Genomic DNA, 25,114 nt, shown 5'->3' on the forward strand with positions numbered 1-25,114 from the left:
CATGCTTCTTTATGTTTGAACAAAAAAGTCATAAAAAATTTCCACAGCAACAAAAAAATTAAAGAAATGGACCAAATTGATGTCTGTGGTAGCAGATTTGAAAAACTTGATTTAAAAAAGTTACAAATAAATTAATATTTTTTTTGTTTTTTTATTCATTTGAAGACTAACTTTTCAAGGGTCTTTGAAGATCTTTAATTATTCAGTTTCTGAGCTGCGGCACATTGTAACCCACTGTGAGGAAACACCCCAAAGCTCAGCTTGTGTGGGTGTGAGTTCAGTTACTCTAGAGGAAATATAATTCTGAGACAACAATTGCTTGTGGCAGAGGAAGAAGTGGGTGTTTGCTGATCCACCCTTATCATCAGAGGCATTTGGTCCACACGGTGAACGTTTGGCCTGTGCAAAGCTGCATGCATGCATGCTGCAAAACCACTGCATCCCATCTCAAGGCTCCATTGTGGAGAGACGGTGAAGCAGCAGGCGGCTTAATGTGTCCTTGTTCCGAAAAGAATGACTGCTTTGAGGGAACATCCTTGGCAATTTTTTTAGCAACTCTGTAAACATGTGTGTGTTTTTCCTGGTTCTCAGCATGGTGAAAAATCAACTACTGTAGCTCCTGAAAAGACAAACGAATTAGTGTTGCATGCTCAAATGTTTGAGTCTTAGATTTAATTTAAACAACAGTAAAAACAGAACAGAGAATGCGTATTTTGGTGCAAGTAGTAAAGGTTGCATGAATGTTTTAAATTAAACTAGAATAAATATGTTTATTATTGTAAGATTAATGCAAAAAACAAAAAAAAAGTTTTTTATTGCTATTAAAATGACAAATTAGCCTTTTGTGGCAACAATTTAATGTTTTGTACACACTAATTCATATTTTGTACACACAAATTAGCATTTTGTCCACAAAAATATATAGTTTGTGGCCACAATTTAACATTGTGTGCACACAAAACAGTATTTTGTGGTCACAAATTAGTAGTAGGAATCGAAGATACTAAAATACTAATGTTTATGCGAAAAAAAATCTGAATGTGTGCCCACAATTAGCACAAATTATTAATTTGAGAAAACAATTTATCCATATTGATCTTAATGTCGCATCCAGGGCGCCGTACTAAGGTAAACATTTAACATTATATGTCTTTAATTTGTTAAATGCTTATTAAACTGACTATTTTGAGGACATTTAGAGCCAACATTGCATTGGAAAAGTCAGAAACCCCAACGCTAAGCCGATTGGTTGATTCTGCCCTGTCCCTAAAATTGACCAATCAGAATTTAAGAGGGTGGAGCCTTCACTTTTTTCATCCTTGGTTGCCTTGTAGCGGCGGAGCAGCGGGAGGGGCAGGTAGTGTAGTTGTTTGTAGCTGCCGGGGATAGACAGAGCTGCCAAGGTCGGCGAAAGTATTGTCCAGACTACACTTTGCTCCTCGCCTACCTCTAAGGAACCACTACCACAACAAACTACCCGTAAGATCTTACTTTTAATCTACAGAAATGACTTTTAAGCGGATGCGACATCCAAATAACTTCATTTGGTGTGGTGCCAGATTATGTGTCCACATCAAATCATCGCCTGTCATTCGACTTCTGATAGAAGAGGTGCACAAGAGGAAGTGCTAACTTGCTAGCCGGCTTTTTTTCTACTTTGTCTCGCGGAAGAATTAGCTGAGTCGCTATGCCGCCGTGCAGTTGTAAATAAACTTTTAGACATTTTTAGACGTCTTCTGAGAACTTTATTGGACCCCGTTTTTTTTGTAGTTTTGTTTGGCGGCAGCTCTGGTTAGCCGGCGGTTTTGCTAGCATGCAAAGTTGATGGCACGAGCCACACTTTAACATTCCATTTCTCTTTACAAAGTGCGTCTTAAATGGTTTGTTTGGTTTGAACCAAAAAGTTTAGGGGCTGAAAATCCTCGAGGACCCTCCTCGTTACTTTAAAAGTACATGTGTTGACGTTTGCTGTGTTTTTAGGAGAAACATGACCCCAACCATGATACTGCAGCAGGTTACACAGCTTATTGCTGTTGTGTTTGCTCTTAAAACTGTGCAGGTTTTGTGACTTCAATAAATAAATAAGTTGTTAATCCTGTAATTTTGTTCAAATTTTGACTTCATATCCCTAAAAACAGTGGTTGCACATCATTTTGTCCATTCATCTTAATTATAGCATAAGCTTGGTTCACTTTTTCCCTCTATAATATGAGCTTCTTATGGTGACATGTAAAAGGTTGCAACCTCTTAGTGCATTGAAATGGCGCTCTTTTGTTTCAGGAGGACATACAGCAGCAGCTGCACGCCCCACAGTGTGTGTATGTGTCAGCACATGTGTGTATTTGTTCTGTTTCGGTCCGTATGCCAGGGTGTAGTTGCAGCATTCCTGGGATGCTGGCTAAATTCTCTCACTTAAAGCATGCTTGACAATAACTGCCTATTAAGGGGAGCCAGGGTCTGCATTGCATGTTCGTTGCATGCATGGTTTTTGTGGAGGATAATTTGTTTAAATTCACGAGACAGAACACAACAGTGCTGCTGTATGGAGGAGAAGTGCATGCTATTGCGTGCTATTTCTTTAAACAATAACTGAGTGTTGCTTTTCAGCTGTTTTTCCAGGTTGGGATACATTTTCTGAGTTAAAGCTGCGCTTGTTGGGGCCTGTGAGTTTGTAGATGAAGGATGCAAATAATTTTCTTATTGACGGAGTGCAGCCAAAAGGCATATCTCCCCCAAAAATCATACACTTACCCTTGAGCGGGGCTGTTGTTGTTCCAGAACATACTTTCTTTGCTTTCACTGTGCAGGTTTTTTTTTTTTTTTTTTACACAAAAACAGGAAATGGTGTCCAACACCCTGGTGATGAGTGGGATTTTTTTTTTTTTTTTTTGTACGCTCGTGCAACCCTCTGTTGTGACAGTTTGCCTCAAGCAAACATGAAGGAAGCCGTTGTGTTTTTATCTTGTTTAGGGCTACAGCTGAATTTACATTAGTAATAATTTTAATTTGGATGACAGTATCACAAACGAGTCCAGTTTTTAGCTTTGTTTCAGATGTGAAGATGAGATCGATGCAAGTCTGAAAGAAAGGTAAAGCCGGTTGTGACAGTCTCTGTGATGTGGTTAGAGCTGCAGCTACCCAGGTCACATTACAAAAGTGCTACTGAAATGCACTGCTTTAGACCGGAAAAAGTAATTCAACACTTTCAAAAGCATCAGTTTGGGTTTGTCAAGTTGAATGCTTTTATTGTGGCGGCTTTATGAAATAGAATCCTAAAACGGACAATGAGGAAGCTGTGGAAAGTTTATCTTTTGGGAAGTCGATTTGTATCACTTTTGACGCTAAGTGGAGTGAACCTTTGAGACTGCAGCACTTGAGGAGAAAAAAAGTTGACTGAATCCATGTAATATAGTTCTGCACAATTTGAATAAAAAAAAAAATACTCAGAAATGCAATTTTAAGCTTAATTTTCCTCTTATATACCATAAGAACATGTTTAAAGATTAATTTTCGTGAGACTGGGTATTTAAAACATTCAATTTAAATTAAGTCTTGTATATAAATGTTTTAAATTAACATTTTTGAGTTTCATAGAGAGTTTCTGAAGTGTCTAAAAGCAGGAGAACAAACTGGTGAATATGACCCTGAGCCCTACGCCTGCAGCTCTTTGTACCGTCTCTCCTTTGCCTATCAGCGACTAATCATCCGCTTTAGTGTAGCCCACTGGTCCCTGCTGACTCAGCCAGGGCTGCCATCTGGGCTGGAACAGAAAACACTAGAGACTTCTCACTTGTCTCCAAGCGTCCACGCTCAGCTGGCAGACTTTGAGGGTGTTTGCATGAGACGAAGGGACCATAAATGAAGAGGTAGCTTTTCACCCCGGTAGGTGGGCCGAGAGACTCCCAGAAATGTGATCCCCTTTGATAATAGACTTTCTATTGTAAGAAAACGGTAGCTGATGACTGAAGGACGTCCTCCAGTTGCTGCAAGACTACAATGATTTTTTTTTAAGCCCTCCCTACAGCTTAGTTTTGCTTTTCTTACAGCACGTCTGCTGGATCAAGGTTAACTCTGGTGCAGCTAAGCCCACACATAAGGCACCGCATTCAGGCAACACAACTGCCAAACATCTCCAGAGATTAAAATGTTGTAACACAGTCAAAGTTCAGTGATCTCAAAGTTTCCCAACCCCCTCTTTTTCTTTTTTTTTTTTATTACTCCTACACCACGACTGTTAAATAACAAGTTCCTGTTTTATCTCAAACTAGAAGTCCAGCAGTCGCTTTATTTGCCTGAGAACAAATGTGTGTGCAGCTATGTGGCGTATGACCCTGCACACTTCCCACTCACGTTTCACTTTTTATGCTCACATCCTGTCAGCGGCTCTGACTGAGGCTGTTTGCTGTGCTCTTGCGTCAAACTCAGCCTCTTTTCCGGCGACATCGGCTACTCTGGTCTGTTTTTGTCCTGTATTCGGCAAATCCGCCACAGTTTATTTTGTTTATCGTCATTGCATTTATTTGACTGAAGTTGCCGCTTTCTGGTGTTCCTAATTTAAGCATTTTAGCTTTTATTTTTTTGAGGATAAATTAACTTCTCAATTGATTTAGTGTCCTATTGCCTCATCAAGTGAGAAAAGATTTTACAGGGAGGACTTGCACCTCCCTGTTTTGACAGTTTCATGCAAAAAAGCCCAAATCATTATCGTGTTTTCTGGTTAAATAATTGAGGAAAGGTGGAAATTTGTGCCACTATTGATCTAAAATGCATAATTTTTGTGCAGGTTGTGGTCAGTGGCTCCGTTTCCTAAAACTGGTTGGAATTTAAGCAGCTACAGTCTCACTTCTGCTCTGTGACTTCCACTTTATGGATCAATGAAGTTATATTATCTACAAGTTATTTGTCTTTTTTTGGTCAGACTTTAAAGCCTATTTAAGTTAATGTAGACAAACAGTAATACTGAAAAATCCTCCACCTCTTAGAAATTTTCACATCTGGCAGGAGCATCTTGCTCTCCGACTGACTGTTTTTTTGTAACTTGGCTGCTCATCCGTTGTTAACTGCAGGTTCAGGAAGCTAGAAATGATAGTTGTACATTACAGTCTAATGGTCAGTGAGGGCAGTTATATCAAATGACTGAGCTGTGCACCCATCAGGCCTCAGGAAGAGCCAGTATTTACTTTTTTTTCCTGAAAGGACTGTTAGTTTTAGGTACCTGTGTTTACTCATCTTTAATAACATCAAAAATACACTATTGTTTTTTTGGAACCCAGAAACATGGAAAAAATACACAGAAAAGAGAAAAGTTGCTGTTTTTCTAGAAGAAAAATATTTATTGGAAAGCAAACCCATCATAAGAATAAAGTCCAGAAGCTGCATTGCCTTCAATTCCATTTTAGACTGAAAAAAAAAATGTTTAAAGCATTGCAGCTTCAGTTTTGGTAAGCTTCTACATATCAATAAATAGGACAATCCAACCAGGAAGTAGCAAATGTTCCAGTCCCTAAAAAGACCACCAGGGGCTGGCTTCTGAAAAAAGTAGTTTCCTGCTGCGTTCATCTTAGAAAATCCACAAATAAATGTACACACATCTCTGTTACAGAAGTTGTTTTTTTTTTGTTTGTTTGTTTGTTTTGTTTAAAACTAGCTATCTTTATTAACCCTTTAACTCCGCAGCCATTGCCAGCAACAGAAAATAACACGTCACAACCCTTCGACCGTTTACGTGATGTTAATCCAACAGATTCTGAAAGCTGAGAAAAGCAGCTTTGCACTATTTAGTACTAGAAAGTGTTGCATATTAGCCAAAAAATGCTTTTCGCAGCTTTCAGAATCTGTTGGAATTGCGTTGACAAGGAAAACAAAGACTTGCCTGGATCTAGTTGTCTGTGAGTTGATGCATCTGAATGAAGTGGTCCCGCTCGGCATATTTTCCACATCACAAATAAGCTTTTTTTCTGCTCCTGATGCACAAGGAATTTAACAAAGAAATATTTAGAAACTCAGTTTTAATCTTAATATTTCTCACTGCATGTCCTCTGTTATGAGAAAAATAGTACAAGAACATGTCAAAAACACACAAAAAATGTATTTTCATTGGAGTTGGGACTTCAACAATCAAGTGATCTCTACAAGCTGCCAATGTTTTGGTTTATTTTAATACAGCCAGTTCTGCCTAGTGTTTACCATTTACACACCAGCTGTTTAAAGACATTTGAAAGCTGAAATACAGAAGTGTTCTTTGGTAAAGAAGTAAGAGATAAACCAGTGTTTCTCTGTTCCAGTTTTGAAACTGAGCCTGTTTGACAGAAACTGAAACATTTGGTTATTTATGAAATACCTAAAAACCCAAACACTGATGGAACCTGCCGAAATGTAGATTAGCAGATGACTGTGATGTTATGCATTAGAAATCCACAAATTGAACCTTTTACCAAATGATTAAAGGTGATTTTCAGCCCTCACATTGAGTTTTTAAGTAATATAACTTAACTTTTTTTTTCTGTCCAGCTCCAGATAAATGTATTTGAAGAAAAAGTAGTTCCTGAAATGTTGGTGTTGAAATAACTGACATGTTAAAAAAAAACATCACATTTGGTTCCTTTTTTTCTTCATGTTGTGTTAAAGAATAAATATAGGCTTAGCAAGAATAAAAAAATGACTTTGACCCGGTTAATGACAGGAGAGTCAAAGCCGTCTCCCTGAAGAACACTGTTTGCAGTGGTCCTGCTTAGAGCCGCTGTTTATGGAAAACCACCACGGATCTGCTTGTTTTCATAAAAAACACCTCTGGGGTTCCAACTCACCGCTTTAGCTCAAACTGGTGGAGTATTTCTTTGTTTGCAGTGCAGAGTTTTAACCTGGTTCAGGTAATTCGCTTCTTTTTCTTCAAACATTTGCTGAATAAGTCAAAGTGTTTAAATAGAGCTCCAGCAGCTTAAAGTCTAAATGTTGAGAAGGCTTTTATTTAAAGCAAATAAAAAGCTCAAACTTTGGACTTATCTTTAATTAAACAAATGCGAGTGACCTTTTACAATCCACGCCCTTGTAATGGACACCAGCATAAAGCGTTTATGTAGTTGATTTTGAAAGTGAAGGCTGTTGCATGCCATTGGAAGGCCAAGGTCCGGGCTAATGTAGTGACACATCTTCTGTTTTGATTAATACACTTTTTTTTTAAGGGTATCTACAAGGGTGGAAGTGTCAAAGTGGTTGTTACCACCCATGTTGAGCTGTGATTCAGTGTTGCAGAGGTGCTTTCCGGTTGAAATGGAAACCATGACGTTTTCTTGGTGCAACACGCTTGCAGAAGCCAGTCTGATCGAGTCTATTTCAGACACTTTCATTTCAATTTCTGAAAACAAAGACGATCAAATGATTGGGTGATTTCTTAAGCATTTGCCCTTTATGTTAGGAAACACTTGTTCCGTCTTGTAGGTGTAGCGCTTTGCAGATAGTCCCTTACCCCTCATGGAGTTGCATAATTAACTTTTTAGAGACATTCTTTTGACGAATCTAACTCTTCAACGGAAGCGGAGAAAAACATCTTTTCATTGATATGCAATACTTTACATTAGTGAAGTGCTTTTGCAATTAATCAGCTGGTTCTGTCGCAGAAAAAAGTGGCTTTGCACAGATATACAACACTTTACGTTAGAAATGTGTTGCATTTCGGGGCAAAGCCACATTCTCCATATCAGAATCAATGGATTCACGTTGATTGTTTACGGTATGTCGTAGAGCAATCTCCTGTGTTAAAGAGTTAAAGTTAATGAGGTCACTTATCACATTCTTTAGTGCTTGCCAAGTGGTGACATTTGTATTTGACTAATAAATCAAGTTATTGGAACAAAACAAAGTTATGCATGTGCAGATCATACTCCTGTTAGTAATTAAAAGTTGGTCTACAGCAGTAGCGTGGTTTTTGGAGCCCTCGGGGGAACAGTACAGGGACCTGTTGGTTTAGTGTAACTTTTCGGATCATCAGAGAACGAGTCTGTTTTGGGGATGACCGCTGAATACAATCGCACACTGGTTTTTCACACAAGGAGGAGTCACATGCAGACATGGCTCTCTTTGTATCTGCAGCGCTGCTGAGATGCTGGGTTTGGCAGAACAGAAGTGTCATTGAACAGAGACGTAGGAGGAATTTCTACGCCTGGAGTCCCACTCCGCGCAGCTAAAGTTGGCGATAGCCAGACGGCCACTGCGCCTCCTCCTTTGCAAATACCAATCTCCCTCCCTGACTTTCCGACTTGCATTTAGCCATGCTTATTTTTCCTCCATCCATTGTTCTCCTCTAACCCGGCTTGGCAGTTTCTCCCTTTATCCCACTTTCTCTCCCAGCATTGACAGAAGGCTCTCACTGCTTCCAACGACACCAAAAAAAAAAAAAAATGTCCTCAATGAGGTTTTGTCTTTGTTGGTTTATCAACTCCGCTCTCCCTCTGCAACAGAGGACAGATGTGTAGACGGGATAGTAGAGAGTTTGTATTGAACAAGTGTGAGATTAGGCAGCAGCTGGCTGAGCTGTGGGGTAAACAGCTCAAGTGAGCTGCAGAGGAGGAGGCTCAGTCACACTTTAAATGTAGCTGTGTGTGTGTTTGTGTGACGATTGTGAGTCACGGTTTAGTAGTGAGAGTCATTTAAAGAAAAGGAGCACTTGAAGTAACCTGGCAGTGACCTCTGAAGAGTTCTTAAGTCTCAAAGTTAGTTTGATGCTGCAAATTATGTTTTTTTCCTTTTTTGTTTTAAATTTGATGCTTTGGCTTTTATTTCTTAAAGCGTACATTTTTACTGTTCAGAAACAGGGTACCAGTATCAATAAAAGTACACTGCTTTCTTGGCCAGAGTGAAGGACAGAATATTACTGTTTTTACACGGTTTTATAAGCTAGACATTCATTATTAGTTCTCTTGGTGCTAAAATATGACCAGTTTTCCACTATTTGGGCAAATTAACAAGTTATGGCACATTATTTTTTAATCAAAACTTTACCTTATTATTGTTTTTTTACATTGAAACTTTGTTTGTTTATCTATTTCACTGTTTTAGGTTTGTACAGTGTAGCTTGTCAGTTTAAATAAAGCTTGATGCAGCTTGTTGTGTGACTGACATGAAGTCTAGCTAGGCTAAATGTCCAAAAAAATGGCCAAACACTGCAGACGGTGGTGCTAGCTTGTTCGGCTTTAAATCTGGAAACATTTTTGGGTGTTTTCCTAAAGCTTTTTGGTGGCTTTCATGGATAATTTATGGATTTTTACTCTGTTTTCGGATAAAATAAGGACTTTGGGTCTAAATCAGTGGTCTCCAACCTTTTTAAGGCCATTGACTAGTTTATTGTCAGACCTTATTTTCATGGACTGATGTGTACCAGACTAAAGTTGGTATGCAATTTTCCTCTACTTTTGAGGGTAAAGTTTATCTTCATCCTCGATTAAAATATCTCCAGCTACTCACTTTCTACTCTAGATTTGGTGAAGGAACCACTAAAATGTTATATAGATTTTCTCATAAAAGAAGAGGCTAAAATAAATCAGACTCCAACTTCAGGCTAATCTGACTTTTAAGATGCGACAGATAAATACAAAAAAAAAATCATTCACTAAAACTGGTATTTTCTAAATATAATCAGAATTGTGAATCCACCGTTTGAGGAACTTTATAAGCCGCATTTGGAAAAACATCAAAAATCCTAAATCAATTGTCATCCAATCAGTGATGTCCCATAATGCATACCATTCCCGGTTTCTTTTTTTTTTCATTTTTTAACATTTCATTTTGATTTCTGGAAATTGCTTTTTTTCCTTAATGTTTCATTTTGATCTAATTTATTTGGAATTGTGTTTTGGTTTCATTGATTTTGTTGATGTGATTTGCACTTCAGGGCTACTGTACATTTGTCTTTCAACCGACTTTGATCCCCTATGATTAAAAAATCTGGCTAATGTCATTGTTGTCATTTTAGAATAAACTAATTTGCTGCTTTCAGATCTTAGCAGTTCCTGAGGAGCTGTAGCAGAACATCTCGGCTCTGCTGTAGATCCTGTGTTTGCGTGTGAATTATATGGGTTTAAAGTCTCAATGATACAGCAGTGTTTAGCCAGGCTGCCATTGTGGTGGTGCTAGGCAGGTCTCCCCTTCTCCACCAAGCCCAGCCCCTTTCAGTGTCCATATTAGGGCAAAACTCAGCCAACCTCCCAGCAAGCTGAGCTCAAGCCACATGGACCCCCTCCAACGCACCCTGCTGTCACATTTGCTCCTGCACAGGGAGCCTGAAGGAGACGCAGCTCCCCTAACCCAGTTTAAAAGCTTGCTGTCCTGGCCAGCCAAAAACAGCAGAGTGGTTTTAAAAATGAATTCAAAAATATTCAAGGCCTGTTTCGTTGGATCTCTATTTAATCTGACTTTGGTGGAAAAAAAATTCTATTGCCCTCGAGTTTTCTTTAAGAAATAAGATTCTTGCTTTTCATCTGTGTTACCAGCTGCAGCCTTTGTGTGTGAATTCCCTTCTACAAGAGCATGAACATGAGGGAAAAAAAGCTCTTCTTGTTATGATTGGAACGGTACAGGTGATTTAAACGCCACCGGTGTGAGACATAACAGTCAAACAACCGCTTGTTCTTTTTCCCCTAAAAGCTTCCAAACAGAAGCTATTTTGGTCATCCGTGTTCATTTTGGCTTCCTGGAGTTTACACAAAATCCATTTCAGAGGGGAAGGACGAACATAGCAAGACACTCGAACCTGAAGGTTGGCCCAGAAAGACTCTCAGGCTTCCTTGTTCCTTTACTGCATTGTTGGGCAAGGGTTCATTTGACTGTAACAGGCTGCTAGTTTGTACTTTCTCATCTCCAGGAGATAAACATCAAATTAAAAGGTTTCCTGGTTGCCATGCAGTTTGAAAAGCTTCGTTTTGAGGTTATTTGAGTTTATCTAAAAGTTTTCCATGGTGTTCTGCATGTTTTTTTTCTGTGCTTTGAGTTATTTGACAGCAAAAGCCAATCCTACATGAACAGTTCAGTTCTCACGTGAGGCGATCTGATAAAGCGTCTGAACTTTGATCGTTTTATACGAGCATGTCAAAAAACTACGCCGAGGTGTGAGGAAAAAGTCGTTGAAGAGGAGCGTTCCTGTCGACCAGAATAGTAACTGTGAAGTGATTGTGCAGTTACACACAGGAAGCTGGAAAACATAACAACAGCTGTCGCACAATTTCAGCTCTAGATCATAAAGGGTTTATGAAGGTAGGCTGTGTTTCCTCTGCAGTTGTTAGCATTTTAAGAATGACATGTTTCATTCCTAACATTTTATTGTTTTATTGATTTGCTCACATGATGATGCTTCCTTCCTTTAGCTCTATGCAGAAGCCTTTTCTGTTGTGAAAGAGTCACCAAGTGACTTTGAGGACTTTTTTAGAGCTTTGAAATTTATTGATGTTATATATGAGGATAAAATTCAACCAAAGTTCTGTTTGTAGAGCTTTTTTGAAACCCTTAAAGCAGTGATGGGAAAGCTTTCTTACTTGTGGGCCACAAGGATTCTAAAATTTGAAAGAAGGGCCGGACCAGCAGCAGATTCCTGGTGTGTTTTGGTAATTCACCTTGTATGAGAAAGAAGTAACATGGTATCTGGATAAAAACATGTCTTAAGCTTGATTGAAAATTAATTTAAATCCGATACTTTGGGAGTTTTTATTTCAAAATTGTAGTTTTTGTTCTCATTTTAACCAATGGGTTGATGTCTGTCAGAGAAAAACTAAAACTCAGGGAAATGTTGCGTTCATGTAGTGTTGGAATAATCGGAAAAATGATTGTCCGACTTGGAAATACCATATGAATATTGGGAAAAACAACAAATCTTCAAACACTACATGAATTCAGAATAACTTTCTGGCCTGAACAATGGGGAATGTATTTGTAGTGCGCCATCTGTGGGGAGACACCTGAACTACAAGGGAAATGAAACAAAAAGTGTAATCCAAATTATTTTTTTTAGTTGGGTGGACCAGATTAAATAGTTTAACGGGCCGCAGATTGCCCACCCCTTCCTTAAAGCCTTATGCAGCATTCACACCATTTGCGTGGCCATTTGGTATCCCCCGTCTCCGTTTTACGTCACAATTGCTTGCAACTTCCATTAACCTTACGAATACTTCGATACACTTACCACACGCATGACAGTCTTATGTTTCTGTTTTCTCTAAGATGCTCCTCTCTACCACCCTCCGCTGCCCCAGATTACCCAAAACCTGCTGCACCCGCTCGAGTCAACCTTTGGTACGAGTGCATGTGACTAAGGCTTAAGCAGTCGTTGCCCAGCAGGAAGAAAGACGATGAGATATTTGTAGTCTTCCAGCTCATTGAACCCTGTTTAAGGTCAACCTGTCTGTGAACCTCTGGGGCGGAATGGAGAGAGATTTTCTATAAAAATATCTAAAAATCTGAAGCAGACGTTTTCTCACCCAAGTACTCCATCCTGACTTGAACAGTGTTTGCACCTCCTCCTGACCTGGAGTCATGCTGCCAGCTTGTGATTTGGAGCTGCGGTTGTGATGCTCGTTCATGTAGATCATATTTTTATGGTTCAATCAACACCAGCAGCTGCCTGTCTGAGATTCCTGTCGCCAGGTTTTTGGAGCAAAAAATGTGACGGCAGCTCAAGCGGATTTATATTTAGAAATATTTTTAAAGCTAGTTTTTGTTATCTTAATAAACAAGCTTGTGTGTTTGGAAAAGCATTATGTGACGTTAATACCATCAGCCTCCAGTGTGGAAGTCTGCCAACACTCTTATATAAATTGACTTTACAGTGCATGCGAACATACTGATTTGTTCTATGTTATTGTAGGGCGCTCTGTGAAAACAGCCGATCTCAGAGCCAGATAAGAACTGTTTGCTGTTATGGGACATTTAGCGCTATGAATTGTGGGATTTTTTTCCTCCCTCCTTTTCTTTAAAATCACACACATCTGTAGCAATTCCCTCATAACAAGATCAGAGCTATCAAATTAACCGATTTTCTGTGGTTGGCATGAAGCTTCTTCAGGTTTTTTTGCTGCAGACGTTTCCTGCTTCTTGTTTTTTCTTCCTTTGGGATTTGAGGCTTCTCTCTAGTATTCATTTTATCTTCATCTTCATCACACCTTCATACTCTCTCTCTACCAAGTGGATGAGGGGTGTCAAACTGCAAGCTTGAGCACTGCTGTTCTTCATAAACAATCCTGTTTTTGCCGCTTCTGATTGGTGGAACGCACGTTCCAGGTGAACGCTCCACTGCCAGCTATTCCACATTTGATAAAACACCTTTCAGCCACATTACAAGTTTACAAAACGATGCATCACCACCAACTGGATATGACTAGATTCTTGTTTTTGAAGAGAAACCGAGTAAATCGCCTCAGAAGTGACAGTGTCAGATTTCAAAGGGAAGTCAAATTCGGCAAATTGAAAAGAAAAAGTGCTTTAGTGTCTTCTTTAGCATAGAAAACACCTGGCTATCCTTTCTGAAAGAACACATGATAATCTTATCCCACAGTTCTTTGCGGTCACAACAGTGAAAGCAAAGCGAAAGACGATTGTTTTTGATGAAATTCGAGATGCATGGAAGCATCAAAGGGACACGAACCAACTTGTAAAAAGCTTTAACAGTTTCTAGATTCTAGTTAAACTTGGAAACAACAAGCATAAAAAAAACAATCTTATGAAATGATTCTTACCTATTCAGATGCAACGGTATGTTTGTTGTGTTTTCCAGGATTACATGTTTGTAGCTGTACGTGTGCTTTTTGTTCATATTTAGTTCAGCTTAGAGTGACGTCACATCTGCTGTTTCGTTGTTTACACAGCTGCAGTAAAGTATAATTTCTATTTTTTTAAATGCACTTTGAAATCTCCAATTTGATCCGTGATGTTGCCAACATGGTTAAAGACATTGGAAAATGAGCCATGAGGTATTTTAGAGAATTCCTCTATAGATTGTTTCATGAATTCTGGATAATAACTAAACAATCAGGTAAAAGTAAAAAAAAAAAACAGCGATTTTACTGTTTTTTCTTTCTATATAAGGGTAAACACTTCATAGATAATCACTTTCAAAGGTTATAAAATTAAGGATGAATGTACCACAGTTAAAAAAAAGATAAAATTCCAAAAACTTAAAAGTAGTTTACTCTTTTTATGGAACAAAAAGTAGAATGTCTGGCATCCACTGTCAAACACGGAGGAGGAACTATTATGGTTCTGTTCAGCTCAAAGTAAATGGCTAGCTTTCTGCTGCTCCATTCAGTACTTGCTGCTCTATTTAAAGAAGATCCAGCTGAAAGATTATGAATCAAACCTTATCCCTAAAAACCTACATCATTGTGACGTTTTCAGTGTTTTCACTGTTTTCAGTCTCTAAATTCATAGTTTCTGTGTAATTTTTCACTACAAAGATGGTTTCTTTCACCAAACCACATTAGAGGTCTGGATCTGATAAGGCAAAACCCATCAAGATTCAACTGCTGCTAAGTAAATGAACCGATTTACTGTAAAAGCCTCATCAACAGCCCATCCAAACCAATTTATTTGGTCAGCAAACAATCAATGAGTAATATTTCTATTTTCATGATTTGTTTTTTTAAAGGAGCTTAATATCTTTGTCAGTGTTTAGTTGCGGTTTAACATATTATGTCACATTTCTGTATTACTCTACTGGAGTTTTTGGGAAATTCTATTTTGTCTCTCAGTTTCCTGAAAAACACGTTTTTTTCTTTTAGTTGATCTTCCTCTGCAGCGTCTGGCTCCACCCCTGCTGGGATGACTGACAGATACACTGAGTTAATACTGACCTGGCTACCTCTGTACTTAAGTTCAAATTCATTTGGAATACAATTGGCTAGCTGAGTGGTATAGTAAATATATGTTTACACTCTTGAAAGTTAGGGGAAAATCTTTCTTTAAAGAGAAAGTGAAAGTGATTTTGTTGTGTTGATTATCTCCCACTGGATGTGTTAGATTTACATTAGATCTTTATGTCCTAAAGTAATTCAAACTAGTTTGCTGACAAACAATTCACTTTTTTTTAATCCCTTTGGGAAGTTTTTATTGTATTAATAACAAGAAAAGGTTTAAGTAAGCTTTTTGCCTGCTTTTATTGGTGAGTTGCTTGTACATATTTGTGCTCTATTCCCATCCTGGAGGAGGTGTCAGTTCATTGTATCTCAGTGACCATCAGCAGCAACAGCTTGTCACAGGAGATTTACCAGTCCAGCAAACACGCCGCAGACCTCACAGCCCTCGCCGCTTATATGGAGATAATAGACAGGAGTGTAGATTTCACCGCTGAATAATTGAAAGCCTTTGTTTATGGAGGTTTGTGTGTAAAACGAGGACGTTTGAAAGGTGATACTTCACCTGTTCTGTTTGAGTCAGAGAGAATTCCTGTTTGTTTGTTTGTAATGCGTGTTTTTTCTTTTTTGTCTTGTTTCAGAGACGACAAAGCGGATGATATAGACAGCAGGCTGCAGTCCTCCACAGGAGAAGGTACATGTGTATTCTGAATAACACACACACAGTTGTGTTTGATCTAAACTTTTGTCTAAGCTGATGCTAAGCCACATCAGCCAGTTAACAGTGCAGCGGTTTAGATGATCATAGTCAGGATTAGCCTGCTCTTTTATTAATCTCATCCTTTTTTTTTCCCTCCGACTGCTGTTTATCCTGTTGGCTTTTAGAATTAAACACTGTCAGCCTGATCACTCAGCCTTTAAATGTTTCCTCACAGGAGTAATACCTGTGTTACATACATGGGAGCTTTATTTTAATCTACATCTTTGTGTGTATCTTTTACACTCAAACATTAAATATTTTTTCTATGATTGCTAGGGAAGTCATTGTCTCACTTTGTTATAATTAAACATTTTGTAAACTTTTCCTTTAACTCTTTGACACCGGTGATGGACACCAAAATAACACACGCTCTTTAACTTACTGTAAATCTTTGACCGTTTATGTGATCCGCATGAATTGGTTGATTCTAACATAGAGAAAAGTGGTTTTTCGTGTTGCTTTCGCACCGACGTGCAACGCTTTACGGACATAAAGTGTTGCACGTCAGTGAAAAGCTGCTTTTCTCCACAACCAGTTGGAATTACGTTGATTGCATAAACAGTTCAAGAGTTATGTTAGTTGAGAGAATGTAAACATGGCTTTAGGACCAGTGAGAGACTTGTTATGAAGAGCAACTAATGAGTGAGAAATCACCACGGCAACAAAGTGGACTCAAAAGCAGGGGTGTCCAACCCCAGGACCCTAAGGGGACTGCCCTACCAACTGCTGATTACCTGGAGGAGGTGTTTATGGCCACCAGGAAGCTTCTATGACTATGAAAAAGTAGCTCTACTGTAGCAGTATGGTGGCCCTCGTGCCTGGAGTTGGACGCCTTGGCTATTAAACATTTTTGGATTTCTTGTTGCCAAAAGATTGATTTTTACCAGAACATTAGGAACATTAACCCTTTTGTTGACTTTCTTTAAGGTGCCTTTTCAACTGTTTTTTTCAAATTTACATAATTCCAGCTGACTCTGACATGGAGTAAAACCGCTTTGTGCTGATATGCAACACTTTGAGGTGTAAGATGTTTACACATCCAACATAAAGGTTTATCTCCGGTTCTTTAAAGAGCGTGTGCTATTTTCTTATCACTGATGAAGGTTCCAGTGTTAAATGGTGAAACACTTGAATCCCTGCTGTTGTGTAAAATCTTAGTTCCAAAATGCCAAAAGTATGGAGTCAAAATTGAACATCTAACCTGACAATTACTGTTATTTTGCAAGAAGAAGCACATAACTTTCCTCTGAGATTGTTTTTTTTAGATTTTAGAAGCCAAAGCTGAGACAATGTTGCTCTAGAATCTGGAAAATGTTGTTTTCTACAATGTTCCAAAGTGAAAATTCCTTTTGGGAAACACTTAATGAACTGATCTCACTTCCAGAGTCAAATCTTGTGCTAGAGTTTGGCGTTCAGCTTGAAAGCGTGCCAGGTGTGACTCATGAGGAAGCTTTAGCCGCAGGTTAGGATTTGTCTGAAGAAAGTGTACCACTGCACATGTATGAACATGTCAGTCCTGCATCACAACCCGAATTCTTGTTATTGCAACTTCAACTCAACACTGCTCTCTGCTGGCCGATCTACATTTTCATTGATGTGAAGCCAAACAGCAAATTAGCAGATTTCTCTGAGAATCGCTGATATTAACTCCTAAATACAAACACTTCTGAGACTGTTGCTGTGAGTTTAGCACAAGTTGAGGAATGAGTACCGCAGTGGAAAAATAGTTTCCATCCCCCTGGAGGCTGGACAGTGTGATGATCATGTGTACGCTGCAGCACAGTGTCTCTTTTGTTGCCGCCTCACTCCGATTTCAGTCGAGTAAAGTTCGAGCTCTGTGTGAAACTTGGAGTTGACTCATAAGTCCAGACTAGAAACGTCTCTTTCACAGCCGAGTCTAACAAGCCGATTTTCAGGCATTATTCTTCCATGTTATAGACGTGGACGCGCAGCCTTTCTCTATAATCATGGCTTCATGTTATGTCTACGTTTGAGCCACGCTGTGATTATAGAATTTATAGCCCTCTATGGGAGGGAGGTCCAGTTTGGCCTGAAAATTACTACCTACCTCCAGAGGAAGGTTTCTGGTTTAAAGCCGCATCCACGTGTAGTTTAGAGAGGATTTGGTTCAAAAGATCAGATTCTCTGGAATCTTTTTGGCTCTGTTTGGAATGGAAATGTGTCTGTCCACTGACACATGCATGCCGGAGCAGGTTTGTGTTATCACAAAGCCGACAGTTTATTATTTATGTGCTTCTCTGCAGCACAGAGCTGCTACTAAAGGGACATTCTAACATTCTTATATAGAGTTTAGGTTGAGTTTTCCTGTCTGAACTTGTTCTAGAACAGGGTTCTCAAACTCAGTTTATCTTGGGGCCACTGAAGGCAGAGTATGGCTGAGGCTGGGCCGTATGGGGTTCCATTTGTGCCAAAAATATTGTTTTTAATCCACTGTCTATGTCCATTGAACAAGTTTATTTAACATTTGCTCTTGTCTATGATCTACTAAGCAATATCTTCTGCGTGTCCTGTGAAACAACAGCTATCGAAGCTAGCAACTGTTGCTAAGGACTTTTCTGACAACCAGATCCAACAACAATAGAAAATGTAAAGTTTTAAGCATAAAGAAAGCTGAAACATTACAAAGCAAATACAAAGCTATCATCAAAGAAGTGTGGACATGCAGGAGATTTTGCTTAGTAGACATTGAACTTTCGTATTAAGGCGGAGGCTGCGAAATATCGACTTGGGGGCGGCAAATGGCCTACAGGCCGCCAGTTTGAGACCCCTGTTGTAGAACCTATAGTCTTGTGTGTAGTTGCTCCGTAGATTTCTGATTGGCTGGACACACTTGATCTATAAGTGTGATTAAGGAAGGTTGGATATATTACTTGTAAAGCACTTTGTGCTACAGTTGTAAAAAAAAAAAAAAAATGCTTTAAAGTAAAGCTAGATCTATGAATCTATCATATTTGCCAAACCATCATTTTAATTTAATTTTTAGTTTAATTTGGGACTCACTCCTATCATTTTTTGATCTATTTTCAGTGTCTTTTAATTATATTTATGCTATTTTTAGCAGTTTTTTTAAGTAAAAAAAATCTGTCATAGTTTCTGCAGAGCGGCAGGAGTTGATTAGAAATTTGCCTCTAAATTGTGGGCGGGAACTCTAAGAGCTCTCTGTTTACATGCTAGCTTAGCATAAATTTGAGCATTTATGGTTATGACTGTGTGTGTAAAAACTAGAGCAGGTTCTCATGCGTTGTGTTTTTCCGCTGCATTTCCACCATCAGGTTTGCTGGAATGGGTAACCTGCTAAAAGTCCTAACAAGGGAAATAGAGAACTATCCAAGCTTTTTCCTGGACTTTGAAAGTAAGTGCGTCTGGCAACGCTAAGGAGGTGCCTCCCGCTCAGCTGTTTCCTCCTCCCGTCAGCTCGTCCGTGCAGAGATGTCTCCAAGGAGGCGGCTTCTCTCCTCCTTTCCTTCCTCTCTCCGCCACCTTCTTCCTCCTCCTCCTCCGTCTAGACTCTAACGTCACTATTCTCCTCCTCTTCCTCTTCTTTTTTTTCTTGCAGAAACCAAATGGGGAATCTGTTAAAAGTGCTCACTTGCACAGAGCTCGAACAGGGGCCAAACTTTTTCCTTGACTTTGAAAGTGAGCTCCTGCCTGTCCCTCCTTCAGACCACCTGTCTCATTGTCCTTTCTCTCGGCGGGTCAGGGGTCAGCCCATTCAACTGCTGCTCCTTTTGAATTTCTAATGTTGTCCCTCAGAAGGCGTAGGTTGTATTTCATGATTGATTTGCGTCTGCTTTGAACAATTCCCTTTGTTTCAAGTGAAAGAATGAGCCTGACCCCTCGGCCTGCGCTGTGTTTTGTTGCATGCTCCTTTACAACGTCCTCCTAACACTTCTTCATCAGTGAAAACGTGTCATTTTCTCCTTCCTTTTGACAACTTTCATTTATTTCTGCTTCACTGTTTTTTAAAAGTGTCATTTATCCTCCCTGTATTCTGCAAAACAAAAACGCCTCCTTTTGTGTGTCTCCTCCTGCTTCATTTGAGGGGATGATGGGAGAGTTTTTGAAACAAAAACCTGAGCTCGACAGAAGCTGCTCTCACAGTTCAGTCGAGCTCGAAAATTATTTAATATAAACAGATTTAGTAAATCAGAGGAATGTAATGCTTCATCAGTAAATATTAAAATAAAGAAAATCAGATGTATATTTTGATTTGTTCAAAACAGTAACTTTAAACAGGAACTTTCTAGTTTTCAGCATTTTTTAAAATATTTCTAAGTTACTTCAGTGATCAATAATTGCTTTTATTCTATTGTCAGAAGTGGCTTCAGCTTTTTGTTGAAGTCTGTAGACATAATAAGCAAAAAATTAAAAAAATCTGCTCTAAAAAGCATCAATTATAAGGTTTACGACTTTGATTTTAGTGAGTCAAATGTTTTAATTGTCACTTTTACTTGTAGATGAAATATTGATGCATTAACCAGACCTTAAAGAGAGGCATCAGTCAAGTTACATCTCTCAATTCATGCAGAGCTGCAGCTCAGATGTGCAGAAATACCAGAAATCACATTTGTTGAAGATTTATCAAATGAGTGAGAAGCTAATCAGTATAATTAGGATTATTTCTGAAATCAAAAGGTTTTAAATTGACAGAAAAATTCAGCAAATTTGAAATCTTCAGACATCTCATCCCTTTATATTCTTCCTCTAAACTGAATGATTAAATGCCAAAACGTTGAATGTTTTTATGCTTTTGCAGATTAGGATTATTCTCTTACATTATTTTCTGTGTGGCAGATGCACAACCGACAGAAGGTGAGCGTGAAGTGTGGGATCAGGTGAACACCGTCCTCCAGGACTCTGAGAGCATCCTGAGCGGCCTGCAGGCGTACAAAGGAGCGGGCCAGGAGATCCGAGATGTGAGAAAACCAAGCGATCATATACATTATATTGTACATTGTATATATTGTAAATGAGAAAAAGCCTCAATTTTTTTTCCTATTTCTGCAGGCGATTCAAAACCCAAACGACATGACGCTGCAGGAGCGAGCGTGGAACTCCGTCTGCCCGCTCGTCATCAAACTCAAGAAGTTCTACAGCTTCTCCCTGAGATTAGGTGAGTCGGCAGACCTCCGCTACAAATTTAGTTAGTGTAAAATGGATCTCCTGCTGAAATCATGTCATCTGTGTGCAGAGGAAGCTCTGAGGAGTCTGCTGACGTCGCTGACGTGCCCGCCGCTCACCCCCACTCAGCATCTGGAGCGTGAGCAGGCATTGGCCAAACAGTTCGCAGAGATCCTGCACTTTACGCTGCGCTTTGACGAGCTTAAGGTCTGAAGGGGAAATACAGCTCGCCCGTTTTTGTGTGCGCTTTTCCTGAAGGTGTGCGTCTGTGTGTCTCCAGATGAGGATCCCCGCCATCCAGAACGACTTCAGCTACTACAGACGCACCATCAGCCGGAACCGGCTAAACAACATGAATGTACGTCACGAGTCTTTGATATGACCTCAAAGTGGGTTTGAACCAACGACCTCCCAGTCTCAGGGCAGACGCTCCTCCACTTGGCCTCAGAATAAGATGGAAAGCTGTTGTCATTTTTACTCTGAAGCTTCCACCCAATGATGTTTCTTCTCAACCTACAGCTGGACATTGAGAACGAAGTCAACAACGAGATGGCCAACAGGATGTCTCTATTCTACGCCGAAGCCACGCCCATGCTGAAGACGCTCAGCACCGCCACCACCAACTTTGTGGCAGAGGTGAGCGGGCTCTGACTAAATCCACTTAAAATTTTAAGAATATTCTTGTATTAGTTTGTTGGTCTTCAGCTGTTTTTTGTGACTGAGCTGCTTTTACCTGATGGAGGAAAAAAATATTTTTTCCAACTGAAATTGCACCTACGCCCTGTTTCAGCTTTGATGGCTTTTATTCTGAAACACTTACACGTTTAAACTGATCTGATTCTTTGTTTTTGTTTAGGTTAACTTTATGTTATAATCTGTTTTCTTTTGGAAAATACTTTTTCTTTAGACAATCTGGAAACAAAAAAAGGATAAGTCAAATTATATTAGTAAAGCAAAGGAGAAAAGTGATGGTGAGTTTGTTTAAGGTGAAAAAAACAAAGCTTTCAGGTTGTAACCTTGAGAATCATAGGACTTTTTTACAGTCAGAGGACTGGAGTTGCTTCAGTTTCATTTTAAGATGCTTTAAGACCAAACAGCCTTTAAACAAAAAGTTATACCAGAGTTTTCACCGTTTACGTCCACTCTCAAAAGTGCAGTGTGAAACCAAAACAAATTGTGTTTGCCTTGTTGATCGTCAGGGTTCTTATATTGAAATGCCCTGCAATAGGGGAGATCTGAAAAGTAGAACTCCAGATGTTTTAAGGCAGTAAAACTCCTGACAAAACACTTTCTACACTTTTCTCATATAAACATAAACATTTTCACACTTGTTTAAACTCTCAAAGTTAAAAACTAAGTCCAGTATTACAGATTTTTCGACTCTGTCAAGCTGAGTCCATTCTGCACAAGAGGGAGGACATCAAGATCATCAGCCAATCAGGATGCAGGAACACACTGGGCTGTAAAATAAAAAAAAAAAAACTTAAAAAATCATGAAAAATCGCACCAAGAAAATCTTCAATACCGCAAAGGAACACTGTAATGGTGTAGCGTTCTGAGGCTAAATTTGAATACACAGAAAATGTTCTGTGGATAATCTAACAGCAGTTATGTCATTTCAGAACAAAACTCTTCCACTGGAGAACACCACAGACTGTCTCAGCACCATGGCCAGCGTCTGTAAGGTTATGCTCGAGACTCCGTGAGTTAAAGCATTCATACAATCACAGTAAAGCTCTTCTAGTGCTAAAACGAATAACCAAATAAACCACCCGTTCTACCCGTCTCTCTAGTGAATATTCGAGTCGCTTCAACAGCGAGGACACGCTTCTGTTTTGCATGAGGGTGATGGTGGGGGTCATCATTCTCTACGACCACGTCCACCCCAACGGTGCCTTTAACAAGTCCTCCAAGATCGATGTAAGAGCGCTGCCTCTGCGGTCCTGTAGAGGGAGCTATGCCCAGGATTTGATTTGGAAATGCCCCAATCTGAATCAGATGCTGTATCAGATTTTTTATTCTCATTAGTGATTTATATTTCAAGTATTACAATATTTTATTACTGTAAAACCCAACAGAATACGACACTAGGCTGAGCAGGAAAACGGTGCATATGAAGTTTGCTAGATATTCAGAATCAGGCTCTTTTAATAAATTATGAATACTTTATGCTACAATACCGATTTTGGAAGAAAGTCCTTGTTTCTCCTCAGATGAAAGGCTGCATAAAAGTCTTGAAGGACCAGCCGGCGGACAACGTGGAAGGCCTCCTGAACGCACTCAAGTAGGTTCAGCCACAAATTCACTCTCCTAATGTTACCTCAGACGCAATTAGGCCTTTTAAAGAACAAATCCGATGACAAATATGTACTTGGGGCATTTTACGGATGATGGAGGATGCTGGGGGCTGCTTCATGTCACAGATTGTGTCTAAAAACGTCATAATCACAATTAAAAGGAATCCTTTTAAAATTGATCAAAAGATGATCGGAGTGGGACAATTCCTGCTTAAGAAAGACTTCAAAAGATTGTTTTTTTTCTGTCTTCAGATTCACCACCAAACACCTGAACGACGAGTCCACTCCCAAGAACATCCGGACGATGCTTCAGTAATATTTTGTCAAAATCTATAAACAAATATGAAGAGGATCATTGCGCTGACCTTAAATAAGATGTATATGTTTACATTATTTAAGACTGTTAATACTTGTGTGTATTTGGATGGTCATTCCCGCCTGCTTGTTCCGAGCTGAACCAGCCTCTGCTGTTCAAAGCACAAACGAAGGACGTCGACTCATCCTCACCCAGAGAGCTGAGCTTTAAGCAGACAAATATCATTTCACTTTTTTTTTTTATTATTGAAAGAGGAATTTATCCCAAAAAAATACAGCTTTAAATTGTTTTCTTTTTAACATAAAATGTTCTTTTCTTATTTTTGTCACCAAAAAACTACTAAATCAGCCGAAAACAGAAGCAGCCCGGACGCTGAGGTGAAAAGTTAATCGTGGAAAACATAAGGGATTTGGTCATTTGGCTGTTTTTTTTTTTGTTTTTTTTTTGTGTAGATTTCTTATCCTACTCCTTAATTTTCTTTGGTAAATAAAATGCCCAGAAAATAAAAACTTCTTTTCATATTTGAGATTTGTTTCAAATTTTAATGATCATTTTTGATTCATTTCCTGATCAAATTCACCTCATTTCTTGATTTATTTTTTTTAATTATTTTTGCTTAAATTGTGTTAAACATAAAAAATGCCTTACATTTTTTTTTAAAGTTGCCTCATAGGATCACTTTAAAAATATTCCCTTCTAAACGTTCTAATTTGTTCAGTTCAAACAGACAATCAGGTTCTTTTTATAATTCTAGTCTCTGTAGAGTGTATAATGGATGCAGTAGACATGTCAAGTCTTTTTATTGGATGGGAGGGGCTTAACCCCTCTGTTTTTATTGAATGGGAGTGTGGCCAATCACAGAGCAGCTCACTGCCTGAAATAAGCTGGTCTTATCCTGTGAAAGATGGACTTTTATTGAAGCCATAACCTTAAGTCCTCAGCTCCAAATGATTTTGTACTTTTAAAGGTTTTTCTTTTTTTAATTGTCTGTAACCTAAAAGTGAATCTGTAAGCCCGACTACGGATGCAGTTTGATCCAAACACCACACAAAGTGCTGAGACTTGAGATCAGGAGTATGCATCGTGACTGAAGTGTCGATTAAAACGGAATTGTCGTCTGGACGGATGTTCTCCACGCTTTCTTCTGCGCCGAACTGATGCTACTGATCAAACACGACTTTTTCTTTTGGCCTAAAATGAACTGACAGTCATTGTTTGAATCCTCATGGAGTTTAGAGTCACTGTTGATATGAAATGCTCTGGCTTTGTTTTTTGCATACTGAATGGGATGTGTGAATTGGAAAATAAAATTGGTACAGTTCTTAAAAAAATGCAAATAAAAGTTTGAGTTCTTGCATCATTTATAACTTTCTATGCAGGAATATCATCTTATTTTGAAAATAAAGCTTCCTAGTTGAATACTTTTTTGGGGAACAACTACGTTTATTTTTGTCTTTTAGTCATCAATCATGACTGATAATTGTGAGTGGGAGCAATTTTGATCAAAAGGCAAAATCAGGTATTTGTTTTCTGTTCCTGTTTGAAACTATAAATACACTCGGGTAAGTTCAAGAAACTTGAAGCTTAAATAAATACATGCAAATATTTTTATTTAATGTTTTATTGTCTTTAAGTAAATTAAATGTAAATTGTTCACTAATGGGGCCATGAGATGAGTTTTTGTCACATTTGAAGTTTCTTTTAATGTCTAATCCAACCAAAGACGGCTACTAAAACACTAGTGTTGAATTGGTTTAATGCAAACTAACTA

General features: G+C 38.9%; 1 protein-coding gene across 3 annotated transcripts; it reads left to right on the top strand.

The window, feature by feature from the left end:
• Positions 1-1,324: 1,324 nt before the first annotated feature.
• Positions 1,325-24,902, top strand: fam49a (family with sequence similarity 49 member A). Of its 3 annotated transcripts, none has more exons than XM_024291882.2 (12): positions 1,325-1,479; positions 15,470-15,522; positions 18,882-18,961; positions 20,404-20,525; positions 20,617-20,722; positions 20,801-20,937; positions 21,011-21,088; positions 21,250-21,366; positions 22,353-22,432; positions 22,524-22,650; positions 22,944-23,014; positions 23,280-24,902. In XM_024291882.2, exons 3-12 carry the CDS (start codon positions 18,892-18,894, stop codon positions 23,341-23,343), a joined length of 972 nt encoding a protein of 323 aa, XP_024147650.1. In that variant the 5' UTR covers positions 1,325-1,479; positions 15,470-15,522; positions 18,882-18,891; the 3' UTR covers positions 23,344-24,902. The 3 variants fall into 3 exon arrangements, with proteins under 3 accessions (XP_024147650.1, XP_024147651.1, XP_024147648.1); XM_024291883.2 differs by lacking the exon at positions 1,325-1,479 and adding an exon at positions 11,226-11,244; XM_024291880.2 differs by lacking the exons at positions 1,325-1,479; positions 15,470-15,522; positions 18,882-18,961 and adding an exon at positions 19,053-19,245.
• The last annotated feature ends 212 nt before the right edge of the window (positions 24,903-25,114 follow it).

Source organism: Oryzias melastigma, linkage group LG24, assembly GCF_002922805.2.
Source record: "Oryzias melastigma strain HK-1 linkage group LG24, ASM292280v2, whole genome shotgun sequence".
In the NCBI taxonomy this organism is placed as follows: Eukaryota; Metazoa; Chordata; class Actinopteri; order Beloniformes; family Adrianichthyidae; genus Oryzias; species Oryzias melastigma.

Coding starts and splice junctions, on each gene's coding strand:
- fam49a (XM_024291880.2), top strand. CDS start 19,173: ATGGGGAATCTGTTAAAAGTGCTCACTTGCACAGAGCTCGAACAGGGG. Junction 19,246..20,403: donor CTTTTTCCTTGACTTTGAAA/GTGAGCTCCTGC, acceptor TCTGTGTGGCAG/ATGCACAACCGACAGAAGGT. Junction 20,938..21,010: donor TGCGCTTTGACGAGCTTAAG/GTCTGAAGGGGA, acceptor GTGTGTCTCCAG/ATGAGGATCCCCGCCATCCA.